The 24,467-nt window shown below is 51.4% G+C and overlaps 9 protein-coding genes across 9 annotated transcripts; 6 read left to right on the top strand and 3 right to left on the bottom strand.

Annotated features, from left to right (window-relative positions):
- Nucleotides 1-847: 847 nt before the first annotated feature.
- M431DRAFT_92832 (hypothetical protein) lies at nt 848-1,636 on the top strand (the record flags this gene model as incomplete). The annotated part of the gene is made up of 1 exon (XM_024924407.1): nt 848-1,636. The coding sequence occupies one exon, from the start codon at nt 848-850 to the stop codon at nt 1,634-1,636; it is 789 nt and encodes a 262-aa protein (XP_024771621.1).
- A 225-nt stretch (nt 1,637-1,861) lies between these two features.
- M431DRAFT_92762 (hypothetical protein) lies at nt 1,862-4,840 on the bottom strand (the record flags this gene model as incomplete). The annotated part of the gene is made up of 2 exons (XM_024924400.1): nt 1,862-1,906; nt 1,970-4,840. The coding sequence occupies 2 exons, from the start codon at nt 4,838-4,840 to the stop codon at nt 1,862-1,864; spliced, it is 2,916 nt and encodes a 971-aa protein (XP_024771620.1).
- A 1,912-nt stretch (nt 4,841-6,752) lies between these two features.
- Nucleotides 6,753-8,018, top strand: M431DRAFT_8244 (hypothetical protein; the record flags this gene model as incomplete). Its single annotated transcript, XM_024923170.1, has 1 exon — nt 6,753-8,018. The coding sequence occupies one exon, from the start codon at nt 6,753-6,755 to the stop codon at nt 8,016-8,018; it is 1,266 nt and encodes a 421-aa protein (XP_024771619.1).
- A 703-nt stretch (nt 8,019-8,721) lies between these two features.
- Nucleotides 8,722-9,711, bottom strand: M431DRAFT_49445 (glycoside hydrolase family 17 protein; the record flags this gene model as incomplete). The annotated part of the gene is made up of 1 exon (XM_024917251.1): nt 8,722-9,711. A coding segment is annotated over one exon (990 nt), but the record flags the coding sequence as incomplete, so codon positions are not given.
- A 2,906-nt stretch (nt 9,712-12,617) lies between these two features.
- On the top strand, nt 12,618-13,510 carry M431DRAFT_230208 (hypothetical protein). The gene has a single exon (XM_024913634.1). The coding sequence runs from the start codon at nt 12,719-12,721 to the stop codon at nt 13,178-13,180; it is 462 nt and encodes a 153-aa protein (XP_024771617.1). The 5' UTR covers nt 12,618-12,718; the 3' UTR covers nt 13,181-13,510.
- Nucleotides 13,511-13,839: 329 nt separating this feature from the next.
- Nucleotides 13,840-14,605, top strand: M431DRAFT_484869 (hypothetical protein; the record flags this gene model as incomplete). The annotated part of the gene is made up of 2 exons (XM_024916233.1): nt 13,840-13,905; nt 14,120-14,605. The coding sequence occupies 2 exons, from the start codon at nt 13,840-13,842 to the stop codon at nt 14,603-14,605; spliced, it is 552 nt and encodes a 183-aa protein (XP_024771616.1).
- A 2,395-nt stretch (nt 14,606-17,000) lies between these two features.
- Nucleotides 17,001-17,795, top strand: M431DRAFT_539728 (hypothetical protein; the record flags this gene model as incomplete). The annotated part of the gene is made up of 3 exons (XM_024921054.1): nt 17,001-17,256; nt 17,324-17,494; nt 17,612-17,795. 3 exons carry the CDS (start codon nt 17,001-17,003, stop codon nt 17,713-17,715), a joined length of 531 nt encoding a protein of 176 aa, XP_024771615.1. The 3' UTR covers nt 17,716-17,795.
- Nucleotides 17,796-19,700: 1,905 nt separating this feature from the next.
- Nucleotides 19,701-21,402, top strand: M431DRAFT_230169 (hypothetical protein). The gene is made up of 2 exons (XM_024913633.1): nt 19,701-19,809; nt 19,895-21,402. The coding sequence occupies exon 2, from the start codon at nt 19,902-19,904 to the stop codon at nt 21,330-21,332; it is 1,431 nt and encodes a 476-aa protein (XP_024771614.1). The 5' UTR covers nt 19,701-19,809; nt 19,895-19,901; the 3' UTR covers nt 21,333-21,402.
- A 376-nt stretch (nt 21,403-21,778) lies between these two features.
- On the bottom strand, nt 21,779-23,083 carry M431DRAFT_92583 (hypothetical protein; the record flags this gene model as incomplete). Its single annotated transcript, XM_024924378.1, has 2 exons — nt 21,779-22,413; nt 22,528-23,083. The coding sequence occupies 2 exons, from the start codon at nt 23,081-23,083 to the stop codon at nt 21,779-21,781; spliced, it is 1,191 nt and encodes a 396-aa protein (XP_024771613.1).
- Nucleotides 23,084-24,467: the final 1,384 nt, after the last annotated feature.

Genomic DNA, 24,467 nt, shown 5'->3' with positions numbered 1-24,467 from the left:
CCCAGGCCATAGACCCGCCTCGAGCCGCTAAATACGCGTATTACTTATGTATTCCCCATAAAACACCCCGTAGTTCGATATCCTATACACGTATTTCGTATACAACTGAGGAGAAACTCGCAATCTCAAGTCCTCGCTGCCAGTCGTATTCGCATCTCCAACTTGTCGCTCCAAGTTGCAATCTGTATAAAATGCCTAATACGGTAATTTTCCCGCAAATGGCGGCCGCTTGAAGCGTCTCACCTAAAAGAGAGTACCCCAAGAACTCCACACAGTGACAATCCCTCTTAAAACTCCAGCTGCGGTGGAATAAAGAGAGTGAGCAGTTCAAAAACCAAGAGTAAAATATGCCTATGACTGGATTAAAAATAAGCCCTCACATGCGAAAATACTCCCAAACACAGCTAGATAAACAAATCGTAATCCCAGTTCTCAGCTGGCATCGCCCGCAGCAGTCGGACAATCCTCCCGATGCCGACTGCGGCTGAAGCCAATATTGGGGGTGGCTTCGTTGCGCTTGGCTCGACACCGTCTATACGCGTATTTGCTTTGCGGGCGATAAGTAAGGCGAGGCCTCACATGCGCGGCGGCAGAGGAGCAAGGCAGGGCGGGAGCCGGATTTTGCCTGTTTGATCCTCTTTCGACGAGGCTGGCAGGCAGAAACTGGGCTGGGCGGGAAACGGGGAGTTGGAGAACTGCGGACTGGGTTTGTGTATATGAAGGGGGGAACTGCCAGCATTGGTTTTGTGTGTAACCATTGATACACACCATATATGCCCTCTCTCAACCCTCCCATCCTCCCTCTGTATTCTGTCATTCTTGAACCATCTTCATCATAATACGCATCATGTCTCTCACCTCCAAAGTCATCCTCGTTACCGGCTCCGCCGCCGGTCTTGGCCGTACCATCGCCGAGACCCTCCTCTCCCGCGGCGCCAGCGTCACCATCTGCGACATCAACCCATCCCGCCTCGCCACCGCCTCATCCGAGCTCTCAGAAAAGTACTCCAAAGACCGCGTCCTCGCCCTCGAGGCCAACGTCGCCGACGAAGAGTCCGTCAAGGCCCTGATCGAAAAGTCCATAGCCCACTTCGGCCGCCTCGACATCGTCATCAACAACGCCGGCATCATGGACAAGTTCGACCCCGTCGGCGACTGCGACAAGAAGATGTGGGATGCCATCCTCGGCGTCAACCTTACCGGATCATTCCTCGTCACAAAGTACGCCCTGCCGCACCTGCAAGCCAGCGTAGAGGAAGCCGGCAAACCGGGCAGCCTCATCATCAACATCGGCTCCACGGCCTCCTTCTCGGGCCTCACCGCTGGAGCAGCTTACACTGCGTCCAAGCACGGGCTCATTGCGCTGACCAAGCACACGGCGGGTTTCTATGGCCCCAAGGGCATCTACTCGGTTGCGCTACAGCCGGGCGGCATGACCGAGACCAACATTAGCGATGCGTTCGCCGCGGGCATGAACGTCGAGGGCTTCAAGGCCGTCAAGGCGGCGCATCCCCAGATGAACAACGTGCCAGTCGACCATGTAGCAAGATACGTGGCGTTCCTGAGCGAGGATGGCATTGGCCAGAGTGCCAACGGGAGCTGTATCGCCTTCACTGGTAACTGGCCCGAGGCCTAGGCGTGGTAATGACATTAGTTAGAGCGAGCGATGAATAGACCAAAGCAAAAACAAATAGAGCTTCATTAAAAATTTGTCATCCAAATATTCCTTCCATTTCTTTCATTGTTCATATACATTAAAGCGCAGGCCCCCAAAGCAAATGCGCGCGCGCGCCACCTAATTATAAATCCAGCATGTGGTATCCGTGATTTATCCTCTCTATCACATCGTCGTGTTCCTTTCTTACAAAAATGCTTCCCACATCCGATTAATCTGCTTTCTCCGAACCTGCGTAACAAGTCAGTTATCGTCCCGAAGTCTTCGTTGCTTCGAAAAGGGTAGTACACATACCATAGGTGCCAACAGCACGACTCCCCAAGTGAGCGCCAATACGGTAGCAAGCAAAGTGACCTTGTTGAATCCCTTGTCCAGAATATCAAACTGGCCGCTCGGCGAAATCTGAGTTCCAAAGATGTCAATACCATATGCTACCAACAAGCTCGTGCTCTCAACCACGGCCGGCGTGGTCACGATGCCCCTAACACCAACAACATCCCGCTCGTGGCTAAGCAGATTCCGCCCATCAATAAAGATGGCAGGCGTATACCTGGCGAGGCCCTCAGCTTCAATCTCTGCTGCAGATGGGTCTCTGCCAACAGGTCGACGAGGGTCGATACCATGGCGAGTGATGCCGAGGATAGCGTGAGACTCGGGCAGGTAAGCCAAGAGCTGTCGGCTGCTGATACCTTGACGTGTCTGGGTAACGCTCAAGTTGTTCAGAGGCTCCGACAGGATCCATGTCTGGGAAACAACCCATGGAAGAGGCACGCCGGTTGGAGTATCAACGGGATCCAGGGGCGAAAATGTTTCTGTATCACCCAAAGGACCACGGTCGTTGGCTGCGGGCGACTCGTACAAGTCAGACACGACAACCTGGTATCCCTTGATGTCGCGGTCCGTGCCATCGTTTAGGGTATACTGTCCAAAGAAAGCACAGCTGTACCAGTTCTCCGACAGTGTACATGAGATATCCTTGTCGCCATCCACACCCTCGTGGACTTGGGATGCAAGCAGCTGGCCGGTAACCGTGTCTAAGAGATAGACAGAAAGGGCTGAAGCAGCGGTGTCGATGGCAGCAATGATGACGACATTGGGGTTCAGGTACTTGTAGTTGACGCTTCGGTCTCCCAACACACGGCCGATGGAGGCAATTGGGTCATGAGCAGGGGTCTTGGCAATGCTGGCAATCTTCTGGCCGGGGAGCAGCTGGAGCTGCCAAATCTCATTTTTGACAATTTCGCCATCTTGGCTGATGAACTTGACTCCCTTGATGGAATCGTCGTCCTCTCGGATAACAATGGTCTGGTCAAGAGTAAGATCCTTCAGGGCATCGCCCGTCGGCTTTCTGTCCTGTCCAAGGGGAAGCAGCCATTTGCTACCCTCGCTCTCAATTACGGCGGTAGCAGAGACGGCAGCCAAGTCGTTGCCGGATTGAGACTCGACAACTTGTCCATCGGCCACTTTGATAACAGCATACTCGCCATTGGCGCCGCGAACTGTGACTGTGCCTTCGGAATCATTGACCAAGATACCCTTCACATCCAGTGTAGAACCGGGAGCTTGAGGGAACACATCAGCGGACCAAACAATCTCGCCATGGTTTCCGGTGTCTAGGGCATAGAATCGACCACGGCGGGTGGCGACGATGATGATCTTGTTGAAGCCAAACGAGTCACGGTGAAGACCTGTAGTTTTGGACACTACAACAGCGCCACCAGTAACACTCTCAATGATTCGAGTTGGGATAGTAGCAAGGTATTCGGGAAGATACTGGAGATCGTTGATGTGGCGAGTAAGGCGGTGGATGTAGGCGTCCAACGGGTTGGTGTGTGCCTCCTCGGCCAGTACCTTGGCCAAGTTCTCGGCCTCAGGGATCTCAGCCCAGGCCGCGGCAACGGCGCCGCTGAGGCCCTCGGAGCGAGTCCAGTCGATTTGACCGTTTCGAATCAGCACCCAGTCCTGAGACTTGGTAACGGTGGCAGATCGGATAGCAAACTCCTTGCCACCGGCCTTCTTGATGACCTCGGAAACGGCGTGAACGGCCTCAACGCGGGCGTCGGACTTGAGAGGATCACGAGCCAAGACGCTGTGAGAGTCGGAGGAAACCACGAGGACTTCGTCGTTGGTAACGCGAGTAAAGTAGACATTGGCGCCTTCGGAGCTGGTAGAGAACGCGCCAAGTCCAGGGAGCAGGGGAAGCTCATAAGCCTTGGTGATCTGGCCAGACTTAATGTTGGTATGGAAGACCTCGCCCTTGTTGCCAGTGGTGGTACGGGTGTGAACCAAGAAGTGAGGCTGAGACTGGGTCAAGTGCGGGGCGTGAATCTCGACGGAGACGGTATCCGCGGGGAGCGCAAAGTCTTGCTTGGACTTTGTGCCCAGGATGTGCACATTGAGCTTGGCCAGATCGTTGCTGGCCCATGCCAGAATTGGAGCAGCCGAGTTTGCGCCGACAAACATGACATCCTGCGGTCCCTGGACATCGCCTTTGGTGCCAACCGTCAAGTGGTCAACTCGTCCTCCCGTGGCGGGCTCCAACGAGGTGACTTTCAAGCTGTAGGAAGAGGGGGATCCGTGAAGGCTGATGACATAGACATTAGAGAGGCTGGTGGACACCTGGAGAGGGATATCCTTGGAGACCTCGCGGAACTCCCAAACCACGGTTCCCAAAACGCCGTGCAGCCTGCGCAGAACCGTGACGCCATCCTCTTCGAACAAGACGAGGACGTCTTTTCTCGCGCTCTCAGTCAGCTCCATAACCTCTAGATCCTTGACCTGGCCATTGAATTCGGTCTGCCACAGGTTCCTGCCGCTCAGCGCAGCCCACGACTGGACCTGCTGGCCATGTGCAGCAATTATCCAGTTCTCGCCCTCGGGGGCCCTCAGGTGGCCGCCTCCATGGGAGATGCCCGGGAAAATCTGATGTCGCCAAACAAGAGCGCCCGAATTGGGGTTCACGGCGCCCAGGACTCCAACATCGCTGAGTGTATATAGAAGACTCGCTTTCTCGTCCTTCTTGGGCCGGTGGAAGAAGGTCGTCTCGCTCTGGGGCAGGCCGACGAGGGCGTGGTGGAAGTCGATTTGGCCAACCTCGTCCTTGTAGACAGCTGCCACGAGCGACGACAGGCCCAGCAGCAGGGCCGATTGCAGTGAGCGTCGCATATTGGCAGCTTATGTGGTGTTCATAGCTGGATGCCTCTTTGGAGCAGCTTGGTGGGCTGGATGTCGTCAACGGCCACCTTTCCCCGTTCCAAGATGACTAAGCAGAAGCTTTATCAGCTTATCGGTGGGCAAGCTTGACGCATTAGGCCTAGGATTTCAGAGAGCATCATTTGTTATGTCAGCAGTGCTGCCAGCGAAAAGAGTGTTTATCGATGCTGCATGTATCCTGTATTGACAAAAATAGTATTCCCCATGTGATTTGTTCTTTTTTGACTTTTCTTACGACTGAAAGATGCCAACTGGCACCAAGCAAAAGAGTTCTGACTGTGAGCTTACAAGCTCGAATCCGGGGTCTAACCGATCCTCCACACTCGATACTGCATGCTTGCATACCCTGCACTATCGCAAACCAGGATTTTAATTGATCACATCGAAAGCAATTCTTCAGCTAGGGCTCAAAGAGGCCCACTTGAAAGCTGATAACAACACAATAAGTTTATATAGCTTGCAGAGAGGCATAAAGTACGGGGTCAATCGCTCGCCCGGGCTAGACAGCCGTTGAATGGTGGGATAACGTCACTCCGAAGAAGTCCGGGTGAGCACCTGCATAAGTACCTAGTATTCTAGACAATTTACTATACCGATGCCAAATAGAGACAGTAGATAGTAACAAGCCGGCAGTTGAATATGTACAGGACATACAATCAACTGTCTAAAAAGAAAAGAAATACTGGAATCTAGAATGAATATAAAGCAATACTAAGAAAGGAAAGAAGAGACAGAAAGAGAAACCGAAAAGTACAGTGAAAGAATCCGTGTGCCCACTGCTAGCTGGCTGTGATCAAGCAATAACTAAACATCGACTCATCCGTCACATCACGTCAGAAAGACAAATCAAGATAACCTCAAACGTAAAAAAATGAAGAACAGTAGAAACCTCAGTCTCCGCGGATATGCTCCAAATCAAACTCCCAAGGCTATTTCTCACGCCTGACGAAAACTCGTATGATCGATGGGTTCCATGACTCTTTTTGCGTCTTATTCTTCTTTCTCTTTTGCCGCAAAACCGGATCGCACCACCGTGTTCTCCTTAGTTCAGCTCTCAACCGGGTACCTCCTGTACTCAACTAATCCTGTATAACAAAAAAAAAAAAAAAAAAAAAAGCATTCCGATTATTTCCATGTGCGCCGCTCCGTTCCGTCCTTACATCTTCCAAATATCAGCCCACCCAAGTCCGCAGTGGAGCCCGTCATGCGCAATGCAAAAAATCCAGGGACCAGGAGCGTGAAAAAAAAAAAAAAGGGTCCTCCGAAAGGTTTCTTATAAAGTAACCGGGCGCGGCGTGAATCCAGCGTCTCCGGATCTCCGGGCTGGTGTAATGGCGGCTATCGGATTGGTCTGCCCCCCAGCGCTTGCGTGTGTAAGCGCAAAAGAGGCTGCGCCTGCAGATGCGCGGAGACGTTCTGAACAGAATGGAGATGCAGCGTGGAAAAGACTAGAAGAGATTTTTTGTTCTTGGTTAGGATGGATATATAAGGGAATGACGCTGTCGTGATGATTTCTGGGTTTATTATTCGGATCATCAACACACGATAACAACAACATCAATTGTTCTTTTTTTTTTCCCCGTCTTTGTTATAGACTTGCGACCTCTATTAGACTCCGTATAGAACTATAGAGCCACACGGAACAAAACCAATAGGCTATTGCCAGCACACACACCCGAAAAAAAGGAAGGAAAAAAACAAACCTTGGAAATAATAATCAGGAACCCAAAAGTGAGACAACACGGCAGAGAAGGCAGACATCAATTCGCACCCATCCCGTGTCTCTCAAGTATAAAACAAAACTCCAGCAACTAATAGACCACACATCCACCGCAACACCAAAAAACCAAACATCACCATCACCATGGCCGCCCTCAGCCCAGAGCAGATCGCCATCATCAAGTCCACCGTGCCCATCATCCGCGAGCACGGCACCACCGTCACCACCACCTTCTACGCCAACATGCTCGCCGCCCACCCAGAGCTCAAGAACTACTTCTCCCTGCGCAACCAGCAGACCGGCGCCCAGCAAGCCGCCCTCGCCAACTCCGTCCTCGCCGCCGCCACCCACATCGACAACCTGGGCGTCATCGCGGGAGCCGTCGAGAAGATCGCCCACAAGCACGTCTCGCTCTTCATCCAGCCCGAGCACTACCCCATCGTCGGCAAGTACCTGATCGGCGCCTTCAAGCAGATCCTCGGCGACGCCTTCACCCCGGAGATCGAGCAGGCCTGGACCATTGCCTACGGCCTGCTGGCCGACATCTTCATCCAGCGCGAGAAGACGCTCTACAGCGAGGCTGGCTGGCAGGGCTGGCGCGACTTCACCATTGCCCGCCGCGAGGACGAGGCCGAGGGCATCACCAGCTTCTACCTCAAGCCCTCCGACGGTGGCCTGCTCCCTCAGTTCCTGCCCGGCCAGTACGTCAGCCTGCAGATCCCCATCCCGGAGCTCAACGGCCTGTTCCAGAGCCGCCAGTTCAGCCTCAGCCTGGCCCCCCACCAGAGCGCCGAGCAGTACCGCGTCACCGTCAAGAAGGAAAAGGACGTCGACTCGTACACCGTCGAGGAGCTCGCCGCCGGCAAGATCGCCGGCCTCGTCTCTCAGCGCCTGCACGAGCAGTACAAGGTCGGCGACAAGGTCCAGCTCAGCCCTCCCCACGGCGAGTTCACCTTCAGCGCCTCTGACACGCCCGTGACCGCCCCGATCGTGCTGCTCTCTGCCGGCGTTGGCGTTACCCCCTTACTATCCATCCTCGACACCATCCTTGACAACTCGTCTCAGGGTGCTCGCCCCGTGACTTGGATCCACGGTGCTCGACACTCTGGAGCCGTGACATACGGCAAGCACATCCGCGAGGCTGACGCCAAGCACAGCAACCTGTCCACCAAGATCTTCATCAAGAACGTCAGCGACGCCGACGTCAAGGGCCAGCAGTACGACTACGCCGGCCGCATTAGCCTGGACACCCTCGAGGCTGAGGGAGTGCTGCCTGTGAGCGATGCCTCTGCCGAGTACTACATCTGCGGTCCTGAGGAGTGGATGATCCAGACGCGAGCTGAGCTGCTCAAGAAGGGCGTCAGCCTTGAGAAGCAGCACCTGGAGCTGTTCCGCACCGGAACTGTCTAGATGAACAGCCAAATTGTATGTGTATGATGGAAGAAAAAGAATAAGAAGCACAGCTGTATAATCTCTACAGGTAGAGATTTCGTGGATGTGCGTGTCTCCTCTCTAAATTGGGCGTTGGATGTATGGATATGTATGGCAATAGCGTTGATTTTAGTTTAGTAAAAGTAGAAATAGATTTAGCATAGTATAATAGGGGAAAATGATAAGAAGCCTCATTTTTTATTTCAAACTCTGCTCGTTCGCATCTCCAAAACTGAGGTACTGATGCTGATCTACATCGAACGAGACGTACTAGGAGACAATGGTGAAAAAAGATTATTGTTTTAAAAAAAAATTATAGCCAAGCATTTATTGTCAAAAAACCAGTCTATCGTTGGTTTATTCTATTTCCCAAGAAACCCATCAACATCTATCTTCCTCAAAGTACGAACCCCTATTTACAAGAACATCTTCATGCTTAGAACAAGGCCAGGACACCGGCGATCAGGGCCACACCGGCAATGGCAGCGCCAGAGAATCGGGTCACGGCAGCAGCGCTGGTGGTGGTAGCAGCAGGGGCGCCTGATGTGGTGCTGGAAGAATCGCCGTTGCTAGACTTGGAACCTCCAGCGTTGTTGGAAGAGCTGTCGTCAGAGCCGCTCTTGACAGGAGAGGGAGTTCCGGTGGCGTGGACGAGAGTGGTGGCCGTGGAAGAAGACTTGCCGGTAGGCTTAGTGATGGCGCTGGAGGACTCCGAGGACTCGGGAGGGCAGGTCAGGTCGAATGAGGGAGTAGAGGACAGGCTCTGGCTGATACCGAACTTGACCTGGTTGGCAGGGTTGGAGTCACGCAGGTTGTACCAGAAGGTGGGCACCTTGTTGAACAGCCTCTGGCAGCCAATCTGGTCCCAGTACGACTTGGCGTTGGCGACGCTGGGCTTGGCCTCGTCCCAGTCGGGACCGGTCAGGGGCCAGCCAGTCTCGGTAACCCAGACGGGCTTGCCATTGGCAACGCCAAGGGTGGTCTGGTAAGCAGCGTCGAAGAGCTTGCCGGCGTTGCTAATGTCGTTGCCCTTGCCGGTCTCGTAGAAGGGGTACTCGTCAACACCAATCCAGTCGACAGCGTCGAGAACAACCTTGTTGGTGCCGTTGACCCAAGCATCCCAGGTATCGACGTGACCAATGGGGACGCTGGCCATGGGAGTGTTGGCAAAGGCCTTCTTGTAGTCGTTGATGAAGCCGAGAATCTCCTGGGGGCCGTTGCCGACACCAGCCTTGTTGGTTCGTCCGGTGGCTGAGTCACGGTACAGATCCTCGCTACCAATGGAGATACCGATGACGAGATCGGTGAAGTCGGTGCCGAACTGCTTGACGGCAGCGGTCAGGGCAGCAAGCTCATTGTTGATGTTGGTGGTGCCAGAGGCCCAGACACCGAGGAGGATGTAGGTCTTGGTCTTGACGGCGGCTGAAAAGGCCTCGATGGGGGTGTTTGTGGAGTAGGCCTGGATGTTGGTGTAGAGTCGGACGGCGTTGAAGGTGCCGGGGGCGCCAACAAGCTTCTGGGCGGTGGTGAACTCGGCCAAGAAGTCCTTCTCGAACTTGGCGGACTCGTCGGGAAGGGTGTTGCCGGAGTTGAAGCCGAGGTAGTTCTTCTGTCCAGCAGAAACACCGGCCGCAAGGGCAACACCAGTCGCGATGGTCGAAGACAGCTTCATGGTGAAATGTATTGATTGAATGTTACTGATGCAGTGCAAAGAGCGTGATGTGCGACGAGCAAAGTAGCTAAAGAGCGATTGAGTGAGTCTATTGGGCCGTGTTGGGCAGTGTTAAATGAAAGAACGTCTGTGGACAAGAAAATGAACGTCGCAACAAGAAAACGAGGCAATGCTAAGAATGAGAAGGCTTGCAATGTCGAGGCCAAAAAGAAAGTTGATGAGAGAAAGGACGGCAGTTTTGAGCTGCGCCATGGCGAAATTGCAGGCAGGGGGAGTGACAGCTGAAATCACGTGCATTTCAGGGACCGTGCCGGTTGCTGTAGCGGTCCCTTGGCTTCTGTCAGGTACCTGTAGCGGTGCCTGCAGCGCTGTAAATTGCAAGTAATGGTACCTGCATCCCCTGGAGGGATCCGCACTCCCCAAGTTGAAACAGGAGTGCATAGCCTCAGAGCGCCTAGCCGGATTGGGCAGCACTGAGAGCACATCTTGGATCTAATTGGAAGCTGGACGGCCATGGCCGAAGGTCACAAACAAGGGACAATACGAGGGAGCACAGCAAATTAATGATGGGAGCTGAAGTACCGTGACAACGGGGTTGCCCACTTGAATGGGGATCTGCAGTGATGATGCCCGTTTGCTGTTTGCTGATGTTGTTTTCCCTTTTCCCTTATTCCCTATCTTTTTCGTGTTCTTATGTTTTGTTTCTCGCTCTTCTTTCTCTCAAACTAACTCTACCTGAATATGACGCCATATTGTCTACCTGCTTACCGATGTTGTATCAAGGCCACTGTGAAACCATACCTACCTGCTAAATGTCCTACTGTTGCCAGATGTTTCTCCTCTTTCAGCGCGCATCTGCCCGTGCACAGCAGATGAAGCTTGTATCATAGCGCTAATAAAACCACCCAATGTGAAACCATTTGATGTAATAAGCATACGAGTAAGCAAAATTGATGCCAGTTGGTGCACTCAGGGAGAAGTCGAACGTGCTAGGGCCATGCTTTTATGGCTCGGTGCAGACCCAGGCCCCGCCGGTCGCACCAGAAACGAAACAAACAGCCCAGGCCAAATGGTTGTCGTGCTGGCAGAGACAAACAACATTCTAGTCCTACTACTAGTAGTAGCGATAATACTAGAAGTAGTATTTGCAAAGCGACCGAGATTGTCCCAATTAACGAGGAGTGAGCATTGGGCAATCGTGGCAGGTCGGCAGCTCATATAAAGTGCTGAACCCCTGCTGCTGCAATATTTGCTCTCCCTAGCTAATTAATAGGCATCTGCACCCACAACCGGCGATCCAGCGTTCTATATTAATTCTCGAAGGGGGATAAAAATAATATTGTTAGTAATAAGGGCTTGGAAATAATTTCAGCAAGGGTTAGGCGGCAGAGTAAAGGGAGAAACTGCCTCGGCCGAAACAGCACCGAGTGAAGCGAGATTGACTGCTCAAGGAGTTCACGGACCCAGTCATGGAGAAGCTTACCAGTATAGTAAAAGGTAGTAGGCAATAAACCTTTTATCTTTGCCGCCTAGATGTCACTCCGGCCCGAGCAGAGGGGCAGTATGGAGCGTTGAGTATTGTGGAATAACACGGGCGGAATTGTTAGGTCATGCAAGGCAGACGTCCGTATTTCGCACACCACGGCCGCGACGGCCGCCCCCCGACAGCCGCACACCGGAGAGCATCTGTGCTGCCGGCATCATCTTGCATGAGCTGGACAAAGGTGCCGGTATTTATGCATTGGTAGATGGGACAGCTCCTCCGTAGCGCCTGCGAGAGCCGACCCCAATGACGTTGCGCCTGGTGTGTAAGTGTGGTCGTGTGCGTGCAAACTCGTCGAAACAAACAACCGGCGACACAACTCCAGGCTGTCGTCCAAACAAGCGCGAGGCCTCACAACCCTCTTTGCATGCCTAAAAAGGCATGACTCAGCCCGGATGCGAGCTACCGGCTCCATCTCCCGCGTGGGTTTTGGCGCTTGTTGGATTCGAGCTGTGATAGGCGCGTAGACGCGCGGAAGAGGATAGATCCGAAAGGAGCACGAGCTCAGGCGAGGCAGACTTTACGTCTCATGAACTCACATCACTGTGATGCGTGCTTACGGGGTACCCCGAGCTGGTGCTGTGCATCATTCGAGTTTAGGCGGGCTCCAGGTTAGCGGCGGTCGGAGACTTTTCCACTTCAGCCCTCTACTAGCGCCTCCAGCCCCTCCCCTAGCCACCATCGCGGTTAATTGCGTGGCTGTGCTGCGTCTAACCCTGTCTAAGCGCGCAGGGGCGCTTGTTTGCGCACAACGCAACGGTTCAATTCGGATATCCGGCGACCGCGACTCCCATTGGCCGCCTCGCATCTTTTCTGCGCCATCCCCCATCATCGCCATCTTTTCCCTGCACGGCATGGCACCAAACCAGGAACTTGCAAGGGTCAGTATCTTTGGAGCGGCGTGGGGCTGGCGTGGAGAAAGTTGCCGCTTCCAGTAACTGAATCGTTATTTGGATTGATGCAACGGAGTCCAGTATTTGCATTACAGGGCCAAGACAACCTACCAAAAGGTCCTTCGACTCGACTCAACTCAACTCAAATCAACGGCAACTTTTTGACTCGGCTAGGCAAGGCCACGAATCGCTCGAATACGAGAACAGATGCCTAGCGCGTCTATTCTATCGCCCCAGCCCTGGCCATTTGCCAGCGGGCTTATGCGCATGCACAGCAGAGAAATACCGTCAAGAAACACCGCCAGAGAAACGCCGCAAGCCTCCGCGGCGCGCTTCCGTAATCCTGCCGGGCTCTGCTCCCACCCATGAAAACGATGCGGCTCGCGCTGACACCCGCCATGCCCGCCATATCCGCCATGTGTCCACATCCGCCCTGGAAGAATGTTCCTTGGCCCTGCCCTGACCTGACCTGCAAGATGAGCCCATCGATTCGGCTTAGCTCAGACCCTGGCCAGGAACCAGCGGAGTTACCATTTGCCAAAAGTGGTTCAACGACGCCTTGCTAGCTTGCATGTTTGGTGTGCTTCGCCGTTTAGCCCATTTGATCCCCTTCTCACACACCCGCCATTCCACACCCGCCACCACTACCGGCGTCTTGGTGCTGTTACTGCTGATGCTTCTAATCCTGGTATTGGTCTTAGCGCTGCAACTCTGCAGTCGATCGCTTCGGTGGATCCGGCACCAACCAGGCTTTGTGAACCATTACAGCTCTTTACGCTTCAAGTCCACTCTAAACTCCTATTGGCACCGACTATCAGGCATTGCAATGAAGGGAAAGCAGCTTTCCGGGCAGGTTCCTCGCATCTCACAGCTCCACCTTCAGGGCAGAATGAGAGAAAGCCCTATGGGGGTCGGGGGTAGACGACAAAGAACGTTGGAGCTAGCCATGTGTCCTAGTACCCGGCTTGGTCTGGCGATGGTATCAGATGGCCCTAGAGTCAGACCGACTAGCATTGCTCATTGCAAACGATAAGTTCAGGCTGCAAAGACGTGGGGAGTCTGGCCCATCGTCAGCACGGGAAGCCCACCCCATCCCATGCAGCCACCTTGAGCTGTGGACTGGACACCTTGGACCTTGTTCTCTCACCTGGTCCTTTGTTGCTCATCCATTCCCATCTCAACGGAACAGTTTACATCCGCTGACAACCGGGCCGTGTATTGGCATTCTCATGATGAACCCCCATCGACAACGCCTTGCGAAGGCTCCTCATCATTTCGAACTGAGTCACTTGCAGCGTTTCGATGCTGCGAGACTATAGACACAATAAGCTTCATCCATGTTGGTTGCAGGCAGACTTTTCCAAACCTCTCTTAACTATAGGCATCACACACACACCTATTCTTTTCAGGCATGACCGAGGCAAGGGTAGTTCAAGAGGGCTTCTGCGATAGGAAATTGGACCCTCTCACCTTTTCGAGCTTCAACAGAAGATATAAACCAAAAATCCCCGTCTTGCATCATCTACCAACAGCCCTAAGACCAACAGAGTCGATAACAACCTGCAACAACCAACAACCGCAACGACGACGACGACAACAACAACTACATCGACAACGACCCCGACAAAACCTCGCTCCTCTTTGCTCATACAAAACTTTGTCTCAACAGTCAGCCAGCAAACCCAAGCAACCATGTCCACTCCTCGAAGCGGCGGTAGTTCGAGTTCCAGGGGTTCCAAGACTCCAGAGAAGACTCGGGTAAGTTGTCATGCTATTGGTTCCCCTCTACCCCCTGGGATGTCTTGCATAAGGAGCATAAGCGTGCGTACATCAATCCATGTGTATGCAAATACTACCATGTATAAGTTATACACAAACTCTTGTATACACTCAAACTGCTGGCTTATATGCAAGACGAGGCCAGGAAGGCTTGACGATGTAAGGCAAGCACTTTGCTAACACAACGGCACAGTCATCCGTCTCACAGCTCATCGACTCGCTCAACACCCACCGAATCAACACTCTGACGGAGCTCTGCCGCATCGAGCGCATCGCCGCAACGTGCGACTCGGAGGCAGAGGCACGAGCCTTTCAGCAGCCCATGACCTCGGCCTGGATTCACTATGTATCGAGCAACCAGTTCCTCATTGAGCTCCGCGGCCTGACCCGAAACTATCCCCTGAGCGCCGACATTGTCACCGAGGCGCACCGGCGTGTTCGCTCAGACCCGGAGAGCAACCGCAGCTGGAACCTGGCGTGGCTGTGCCTAACACGGATGCGGGACGACGGGCTGGTGAGGATTTTCTCGGACGCCGAAGCACGGAAGCCGGAGATGTGGGGAGGAAAGGGCCCGAGCGAGAAGATGGTGCAGCAACTGGCGACGTGCTTTGAGGACGAGTGGAGGGCGGCGATTGAGACGATGCTGAGGCACTGGGCGACGCCGCCGACCTGGTACTAAGCGCGTGCATGAGTTTGAGCGTTGAAGTCTTTTGCATTGCATTGCATTGCACTGCGTTGTATTCTTCTCTTCTTGTTGGGGAGTGATTTGGTTTGATGGGCCTGCTTGCTTTCTATCCTTCTTTCGTTCCTTTGTCCTCTCTTTTTTGAGGGGCTGACTTTGTTTCTACTTCTGTTGTTGCTTGCTGTTTTTTTTGTCCTATTTCTGTTTCGTGTCGGTCTTTTGTTTTTGTTAAAGAAAAGCGATGTTTTGGGAGGGATTCCTTTCTTCATGGACGACGGCGTCTACATCATTCGTCTGCATCTGCATCTCTGGCGAAGAAGCAATGCGCTCTAGGGTTTCTCTTATTCTGACGTTCGCTGTTGGGGCACCGACCCCTTGTTTTTAACATGCATCTTGCTCTTCCTGTTCTTCCTCTTCCTCTTCTCTTCTTCATCACCATTGTATTCTTACATTCTCTCGGGGGGATCTTTTCTGTTATTAGACATCATTTCCTGTTCAACACATTTTGGTTCGATAAACATCATTCTTCTTTCTGCAATATACAAATTGGAAAATTTTTCTCTCCTGCCTAATGGCGTCAACTTACCATCGTATAGCCTCTTGTGAACCAATGTCAACAAATATAGAACCTTTGCTGGAGTTTAAGCAGTGCCAAGAACAATAAGTCCGGCCTCGTATAAACTGGCCAATACGTGTTTGCCCTATGCAGCAACAGATAGCATCCTTGAAATACAGCCAAGCAACTAGTCGGTGCAATCTCAAATGCAACTTCCGGTCAGACCTATGCCGAAGCAGCTACCGATACCGAAGTTGCGCGACGTCGTGCATCTTGAACCTTTTTGTGATGTTGCAGATAGTGAGCAATTTGCAAATGGACGGAGGCAGAAAGCCGAGTCGCGGCTTCGGAGTCGGGATCAAATCGACGGTTACTGTCCGTATCAATATGGAAAGCAGCTAACTGTGAATAGAACACCAACACCCAACGTCAGAGAATAGAGTCACAGCAGCCCACTATAACGCCGAGAATAGGTCATGTTGACAATTATTCGTTACGAGGCTCGCATGCGTCTAAAATAAGAAGGCTCAAAATATGATCCAAGAATAAATCAAATCAAATCAATTAAAAAAAAAAAAAGAGAGAGAGAGAGGTTGCATCCGTTGTGACATCCGGTTGTCCAGAACCGGCCGGCCGCGCACAGCGCTGACGTTGCAGCAAGTGAGTGCGTCTCTGACTCGTGCAAACTCCCAACCTGGGCAACGTAGGCCTTGGCGTAGCCTATTTTAAAGAGGGTAGATATCCATAGTATAAGCTTGTGAGTTGGTTTCCATTCGCCTTTCGCTGACAAAGGATCGAGGCTCTTGGGTAAAAAGATGCGAAAATAATAAGCGGCTGAGCTGAGAAAGTAGCACAGGGGAGGCAAGGCAAAGTGTCAGTTCGCCGCGCCCTTTGTATGAAGATGAAGATGAAGATTCTGGAAACTGGAAGCGCTGCTGATTCGTATGCCGCTTCAGTGCCTTCGGCGAGAGTGTATCGGGCAAAGAGTGGTCAGCTTTCCTGTTTCGGGTTAAGGAGCCACATCCAGGCTATGAGTCGTTCGCCGAAAAAAAAGTAATAGAGGTGACAAAACACGTGTATGAGTGTTTTGTCACCTATGCAGAGACGGACGAGCGGCAGGATTCGAGCAGATTTTTTGGAATATTTCTTCAGATTACAGTAGATACTATTCTTGTTTCGCATCTCGGATTTCGCGTTTAGAACAGATACAGATTACAGCCCGCGCTTGAATCTGTAAGACGAAGGGTCCGGACTCTATACGAGCATGCAAGAGTTGTTGAGTCGCGCTTCTTGGCACGATCCTTCATCAAACACACACAAAGAAGAAACGGGAAGGCTCCGCCCGGATAACTAAGCGCCACTAGCAAAAAAGCCAAGACTCAAACGTTTTCTCTCTTTGGTCTGGATCAGTGGTCCTGTCAGTCATTCACTCAGTCACAAAACCTCCACGGAATAAAAGCAGCCCAGCCCACTGTATGTAAACAAAAAATAGGGGATCGGCTTCGGAGCCGAGTTCGCTACTCGGGCTAAGTGGGGTGAGTGCGAAAAGCTTGGCTTGCTTACACGCTGGAAACGCTGCCCTTTTCTGGGGGAGAGAGAATCTATCCGGGGGGACTCATACTCGATGATGCCATCCTACGCCAAGCGCAACGTATGTACGTACGTACGTATATAGTTGTCTGAATGGACGTCTCCTCTCAGAAAGGGAATCTTAACGCGACCAGGAAAAAAAAAAAAAAGCGGGCTTGCCTTGTTGCGGGTGACTTGACTGGGTTGGCCTTGTATATAATTACAAAGCCTGATCCTCTTCAGTATATGTTGGAGAGTAAACGAGGCATGGATACTGCCATATATAACTCCATTGCTCGGGCTGCTCTTCTTGGAGACGGCTACTGGCAGGCCAATGCGACTAAAGCGGCGGAGTTTGGAGTAGCAGCAATGTCTTCGAACCAGGGCCAGAACCAGGGCCAGAACCAGAGTCATCCAAACCAGTATCAATATCAGACTTCCAATCCCCAATATCAGACCCAGAGTCGATATCAACATCCAAATCAGTTACCAAGTCAGAGCACATCTGCAGGGACAACTCCAGGTATGTCTCTCTTTTTGTGAACAAATACAAGTCAACACATGCTTATACATATATTCTCATCTTCTAGTCATGGTGCCACCGTCTGTTGCATCGTCTGCGACCCAAGTCAAGTCAGAGCAAGACTGCTTCGAACGCCTCGCATTGGAATTCGCATCCCTTCCAGACCGTGAAATGCCACCCGAGGTCTCGGATCCAGTAGCCGCACAGCAACAGCAGCAGCAACTCACAAACGCAGCATGTAAGTCAACCCAAAGTCTAAAAAAAAAACGCACAACACCCATCTACTTAGTATCTATGCAAGGGACATGAGCTCGTGTAAGACAGCTGGCTAACAAGAAACCCTTCGCGCAAACAGCAAGAGCACTCCCAGACCACAAAATCTCACCAAACACGCCGACAAACAACTTCGTAGCCAAAACTATACGCGCGGCCATGGCGGACATCAAACCCAGCTCGTGAATGAAAGAGTCACAAAATAGCCTGCCGGGCTAGACTATTGACCAACTGCCGCACGCACGCACAGCACGGCTCTTTTTTCTCCTCGGTGGGCTTTTTGCGAGACCGGGCAAGGATCTGCCCAGTCATCATCGGCACAACATAGCCGCCGCAATTCATTGTGTCGCAAGCCGTGCGTAATGAATTCACGGAAACAGCAGATTTTCTCAGATTGTGAGTTTTTCTTAATTGTTCTTTTTGTTCTTATCAAGCCAAGAATTGGGAGGGAATTAACACGAAAATCGTATAGGTATCTATCTATCTCTTGGCAGCCCTTGGCAACCCAAGAAAAAGCCAAGAAGCCAAGGATCGACACAAGCAGCAAAAGCGTCGGAAAAGCACCGCCAAAAAAAGAATCGGAGTTCGCCGGCCGTCCGTTTCTTAACGGCTTCGCGCCCCGGGGGTTGCAGATGACTGAAGTGGGAAAGAGAAAACCCGGTACAGTAACATGGTGCGGCGCTCGGCTTCGGCTTGGAACTATTAATTTGTGGATTTGGGATGACCAACCTGGAGAGGTTTGAAAGAGTCTGGACAAGCGGCTTCGGGGTGCCACGGCCTCCACGGCGTCCTACGGCGTCTCACGGCACCCGCGGATTTCCATGAAGAAACAGTGTCATGGGAGTCGATTCCTCTCTCATGCCTTGTTTCCTTGGTATAAAGAGGGAATATCCGCTCTGATCAGTTTTGTTTTCTTTGTCTACCTAACCTCGGGTTGCCCCCACGCACGTGGTCTGTGGATGGGCTTGGAGAGCAATACTGTAGCGCGGTGGAGATGCTGTTGTGAGTCGCTGGCACTTATACGCTGGGGCAAGATGGAGTGTATGAGTATAAGTATACAATGTTTACACGATGGACGATGGCTGTCATGATGATACTAATAGATGGTTGCAAAGAGCAATGTTCATATATCCAATAGATTCAATGTTGACAGCAATAGACTACTTACTAACCATTCATTCGATGTATACTCACTCTTCTATCTTCATGTTGCCTCTTCTTCCCCACGCCCGCTCCCACCTCGCCACATGGCCAAGCTCCTTCAGCTCCCCCCCTCCTCACACACTCTCTTTTTCTCTCTCCAACAATCTTTCCGACCATTCTTTGATGAAAAAAAGAAAAGATTTTTCCCATTCATCGCTCTATTGTATAAAAGCCTGCTTTAGCACCACCTAGCATGGGAGCTTCTCTCCAATCACAGCGGCCCGAATGGCGCATGACCCGCTGCAAGGGTAGGCGAAGGCGTCCACTAGACGGATTTTTTTCTGTTTTTTACTCGACGGGCCGCTGCTTGGCGCCGTTTGTGCTTGATTCTCGCCCTGTGATATTGGAGAAACGCTGGTGACTGATCAGAATGGACGGCGCTTTTGGTCCTGTGGTCTGTCTCAGCTCGTTCAGCCTCGGCGAGGGCATGTGTGCAGTGCAGTGCAGTGCAGCTTTTGTGACTTGTCTGCTCCCTTCTCTTCTCCTCTTCTCTGTCATCTCTTCGTTCTTCCTTCTCTCTTGCTTCCACTTCACTCACTTTACCTGTGCGATACTGTACTCGTTCGTATTCATTCTACCGTGACAATAGTCGATTAAATAGAAGGAAAAAAAAAGAAAATCAACTCAAGCAACCCCCGCCCCTCTAGTCCCCTCGTGCTAGACTGCATTCTTCCACCGCCAACTGCCTAGTACGTCCCTCCTCCCGCTAGCACCCGCCACCGCCTACCTTCTGCTTTCAGCTTATCATTTTTTTTTCTGCCCACCATGGATCATATCATAATTGATCTTGTCGCGCTCGCCGCCGACTAGCCTCTTTTTCTTTTTCTTCCTCTCTTTTCTTTTTCCTTGTCCTCTCTTGCCTCAATCCTCTTCTCTCCGTGTACAGCTACATTATAGATCTGCTCTGCTCGAGTGGATTTTATGTGCTGTCCTGCAGAATCATAGGCTTACCGGCAAGCGACTTGGAGTCTTTGCGCTTGCTGCAATCTTTAGGTGACGAAGAAAGACTCCACCAACCGGGAGATATTCAGCATCCATATCGACAACAGTGCCCCAGGAGATATACAATTACAACAGGTATGAATATGAGCATTGTCATTCTATCAAGATCTACTTCAAAACATCAAAATAGACTTTGACGTCGTTCTAACGCCACCGCCAGCAGTTGAATGACCCGCTCAAAAAACCCCCGCCTTCAACTACTATCAGCATCACCAACAGCTGCAGCTTCGGCTTCAGCTTCTTCGTCGACTTCAGCAGCTTCCTCCTCGTCTTCTCAGCCTCTCCTCGACTCATCTTCCCATCCACACATTTTTTACGGCGCCGTCAACATGACCGTCAACCCTATCGAGGCCGACTCCAAGCTCGGCTTCACCACGACCGTCGTCTCCTCCGGCTCGGGAGACAAGAACGAGGGCAGCAACGTTAACAGCCAAGCCATCAACCATGGCGACAACGCCAACAATGACGCCGCCGTCACCGATGCCACCGTCTCCCAGGGAATTCACATCCTCGAGGCCGAGTCCGTCCACTGGTGGTCCTACCTAGCTACGGCCGACTTCTGGGCCGTTATCGCCGTTGGCCAGGTCCTGTCGCTGTGCATCACTGGCACAAACACCTTTACCTCGTTCCTTGCCAATGCCGGCACCAACATCCCCGCCTTCCAGACCGTCTTCAACTACATTCTGCTCTTCCTCGTCTACACCGCAATCACCCTGTGGCGCGATGGCCCCCGTGTCTGGTGGGACATCATGGTCAAGGATGGCTGGCGCTACTTCATCATGTCCTTCCTCGACGTCGAGGGCAACTACTTTACCGTCCTGGCCTACCGCTACACCAACCTGCTGTCCGCCCAGCTGCTCAACTTTTGGTCCATCGTTTGCGTTGTCATTATCTCTTTCCTCCTGCTTCGTGTGCGCTACAAGCTGTTCCAGGTCATTGGTATCCTCATCTGCTGCGGTGGCATGGGTATCCTGCTTGCCTCGGATCACATTACTGGCTCCAACGGCGGCCCAGGTGTTGATATGGTTAAGGGCGATCTCTTTGGCCTTCTCGGTGCCACTCTCTATGGTGTTTCCAACGTTTTCGAGGAGTGGCTTGTGTCCAAGCGCCCCATGCATCACGTCTTGGCTTTTATGGGCTTCTTCGGCATGTTCATCAATGGCGTTCAGGCTGCCATCTTCGACCGCACGTCCTTCCGCGATGCTCACTGGGACAACTCCGTCGGCGGCTGGCTCGCCGGCTACACCCTCTGCCTATTCATCTTCTACACCCTAGCTCCCCTCATCCTGCGTATGGGAAGTGCTGCCTTTTTCGACATCTCGCTGCTGACGGCCAACTTTTGGGGCGTCATCATCGGCATCCACGTCTTTGGATACGTCATCCACTACCTGTACCCCATTGCCTTTGTCTGCATCATCATCGGTCTCGTCATCTACTTCCTGTCCGGCAGCGTCCTCGGCGACTCCAAGAAGCCCTGGCTGGGTGCTAACCAGGAAGACGGCGTGGCTGGCTTTGGCACTGCCAAGTTGCGTGCCATTAATGCCGCCAGGAAGGCTCAACTGGATACTGAGGCTGCTTCTACTCCTAATGTTCAGTAAACGAACATATAAGCTAATAAACCTACAAGTAAGAAGGGGAAACGAGAGAGTAATAACTATAGTAAATAATTGGAAAGAAGAAAAAGGAGGATTTGGTATATGTGAAGGGGAGAGGCAGATAGATACCCGGGTGATGCCTACTATATTATTGGCAGTCCATTTTGGATATACGATAATAAACGCTCCAAGCCCCATTTGTTCGATGCAATTCTCAAAGTCGTGACGCACCTTTCATTGCCCGATTGGCTATTTGTTCAGACAAATATCCGGACAAATCTGACAATAGCTCCTTGAGGAAGATGGACATCATATTCCTCTCCGTAGAGGGGTAGTAAATAGGGGAATGCTGAGTGTTGTGGCATTGCATATTGGCCTGCCAATTCTAGTAAATGTTTTCTCAATGCAAGAATTGTTAATACTTTATCATTTGGCTCTATTTCAGGTCACTACAATGTCATCGTCATCATCATTGTCATCATCATCCTCATCACATCCTCATCGTCACTACCACCACCGCTATCATCGTCACCACCATCACTATCGTCATCATCACCACCACTTTCATCATCACCACCATCGCCATCATCATCACTATCATCAATCACGGTCTTCGCCGAAGTGTCAACCGAGTCCTCAAAGTCAGACACCCAACCCGCAGCTTTAAGCCACACAACCTCTTCATTCGCTCCGCCATCCTGTCCAAGAGGCTCCGAGACAATAAGCGGCCTCACCACAACTCCAACATACCTTCCCTGCCGACACCGCCGTGCAGCAGGCGAGCCAACAACGTCAGCCTCGATAAAGGGGGATTCAGCGTCAAACCTCTGCTCCGCGAATCTCGATAGGCCGTGTGTTTTGACGACGGTGCGTATTTTCCAGAACTTGAGCGCCAGGTTGCCAAAGTCGAGGAAGAGCTGGGATAGGTCCTTGAGAGCTTGGTCGTCTACTTCTTTGAGGAGGAAGTGGAAGTCTTGGATGAACTCTTTCGCTTTGTTTTGTACAAGGTGTAGATTGAATGGTGTGGCTTTTGCTAAAGATTGGACGGTTTGGATGCGCCAATCGACTCCGAAGCTCTTGTCAACTGCGATGTTGAAAGTCTGTTAGCGACTCAGATATATGGCTGCCGTCGTTTGCTCTCTTCATCGCTGATTTATTTGTTTTCATCTCCAAGGTATTATTGAAGTTGTCAGCTCACCTTTGCACAGCATGTCCTCAACCTCCTTGAGCCGCCGGCGACTATCTGAAGGATCCTGGCCTTGCACTTTGGACGTTTCCATCCCATCTGCCAGAAAATAGGCATCGCGCAGAAAAGTGTCGCAAAGGGTTTCCGAAAGAACGGCTTGGAGAAGAACCATCGGACTTTTCCCATCAGGCAAGTCCATGGAGAACTGTAAGTTGGCCGGTTCAGTCATATAACTTTTGCAGTTATTGATGATGCCCATTGATTGTAGCTTCTCCTTTACCTTTTCTGGTTCGTCAACTTCCATGGAGGCCAAATCTCCGCACCATGGGAGAAGATAATTCTCATAGAAGCACTTCAGTTCGTATTTTATCATGTCGTCTGTGAATGGCCTTGAGACGCTCTTGAATAATGACGACACGTGGGTTTCGTGAGCTCTTGTAACGACTGTTTCGTTCTTTTCAATGTATTTTTGGAGTTCAGCCACTTTGGCCTTTTCGTTTTTGAGCTGAGATGAAATAGCTTTCACCTTGGACTTTTCATCTTGAAGCTGAGACGAAATAGCTTTCATCTTTGACTTTATAATCTGGAGCTGGGATGGAATAGCTTCCACCTTGGATATTTTGTCTTCAAGTTGAGATGAAGCGAATTCGATAGACTTGCTCCATTCCGCCGCTTTTTGATCGATAATTTTCTTATGCTTTGCTCTCAAACTCTCCAATTTCTGCTCACATATGTTTCTTTCTTGCTTTAGGCTTTGTTTAAGATTGTCTCTCTCTCGACGCACCCCATCCAGTTCCCTGCTTTGGGCTTCATATTTTCTCTCCAGCTCTTCTATATCTTGAATTTCGGCAATTTCATGGCCAAAGCAACTCCCACCGAAGAGTGACCATAGAGCTAGGAACTTACTCAGGCCAAAATCAAATTTCTTACTTACTGTCTGTTGAGAGGATGCAGGGTTCTCCAGCAGTGGGCTTCTTTCATTGGAGCAGGAGAGTTTCGAGTCACCATGCGGTCTTTGAGCCTCGATATCGAGATCGTCTAAATATGGAGAAATGCAATGGTCTCTCAAAAGGGGAAAGATGAAGTAAGGTTCTGTTGGCGAGTAGACGTATCCCCCATCCTAGAAATGTATGACAGTAAGTTTCAAAATGGGACAGACAGCAGCAGATTGTTTGTCTAGGATGCGTACCCCAGGTAGACACATGTCCGCCATATTGTTTGATTTCTCAGCAGAATATGCTCAAGCTTCTGCCTCAAAGTCGGCGGCGCGGAAGGAAACAGTTGGTACATAGGGAGGCCAGACTTTGATAATGATGCCCAACATACAATTAAGTGTATCCCTTTTATAGCTACGATAACCGTTCAGGCAATAAAAAACATCCGATTGCCTTATAGTGGTGACACGGCAAAAATTGGCCAAATCATATAACAACCACGGCATTTACTTTCACCACTTGACACCTGATAGGCCAAAATACGTTACAAAGCTTTGCGATGAAAAGGCAGCCATTTAGAAATTGATGCGTGATTCTAATCAGTACTTCCTATCACACCGACCAATACCAGATCAGTACGTGGAGGAGGTGTCTGCGACCAACACGCAGCATCGCTTTGCTGCCTATCCAATGCCGCAAATCCACGTAAACTTGACTTTCGTCACACGCAGTCATCATACGTTCTTTTTCAATGCCTATGGACGCAGTTGCAGCAGAAACGACGAATAGATACAGGAGAAACTTCTTCAACTGCAGCCGTCTCCGGGCGCAAATAATGGAGCGTGCATGTAAGGCTATGACTCAGGGGTTTGATATCCAATCTCATTATAATTTCAGCAAGGAAATGTTACACACAAGGGTAAGTAAAGAGTGTGCCGTGCCGCGACCTAATGCAGCTGCAAGTGACACGCATTGAAGCCTAAGTTGGGTAAACATGAAGTCAGGCTGGGAGCCTTC

This window comes from Trichoderma harzianum, assembly GCF_003025095.1.
Source record: "Trichoderma harzianum CBS 226.95 unplaced genomic scaffold M431scaffold_11, whole genome shotgun sequence".
NCBI lineage: Eukaryota > Fungi > Ascomycota > Sordariomycetes > Hypocreales > Hypocreaceae > Trichoderma > Trichoderma harzianum.
The sequence above is the reverse complement of the archived record's forward strand: the minus strand, read 5'-3'. Positions and strand labels throughout refer to the sequence as shown.

Excerpts from the sequence above, each read along its gene's own strand:
- M431DRAFT_230208 (XM_024913634.1), top strand. The coding sequence starts at position 12,719 with ATGTTTGGTGTGCTTCGCCGTTTAGCCCATTTGATCCCCTTCTCACAC.
- M431DRAFT_230169 (XM_024913633.1), top strand. The coding sequence starts at position 19,902 with ATGACCCGCTCAAAAAACCCCCGCCTTCAACTACTATCAGCATCACCA.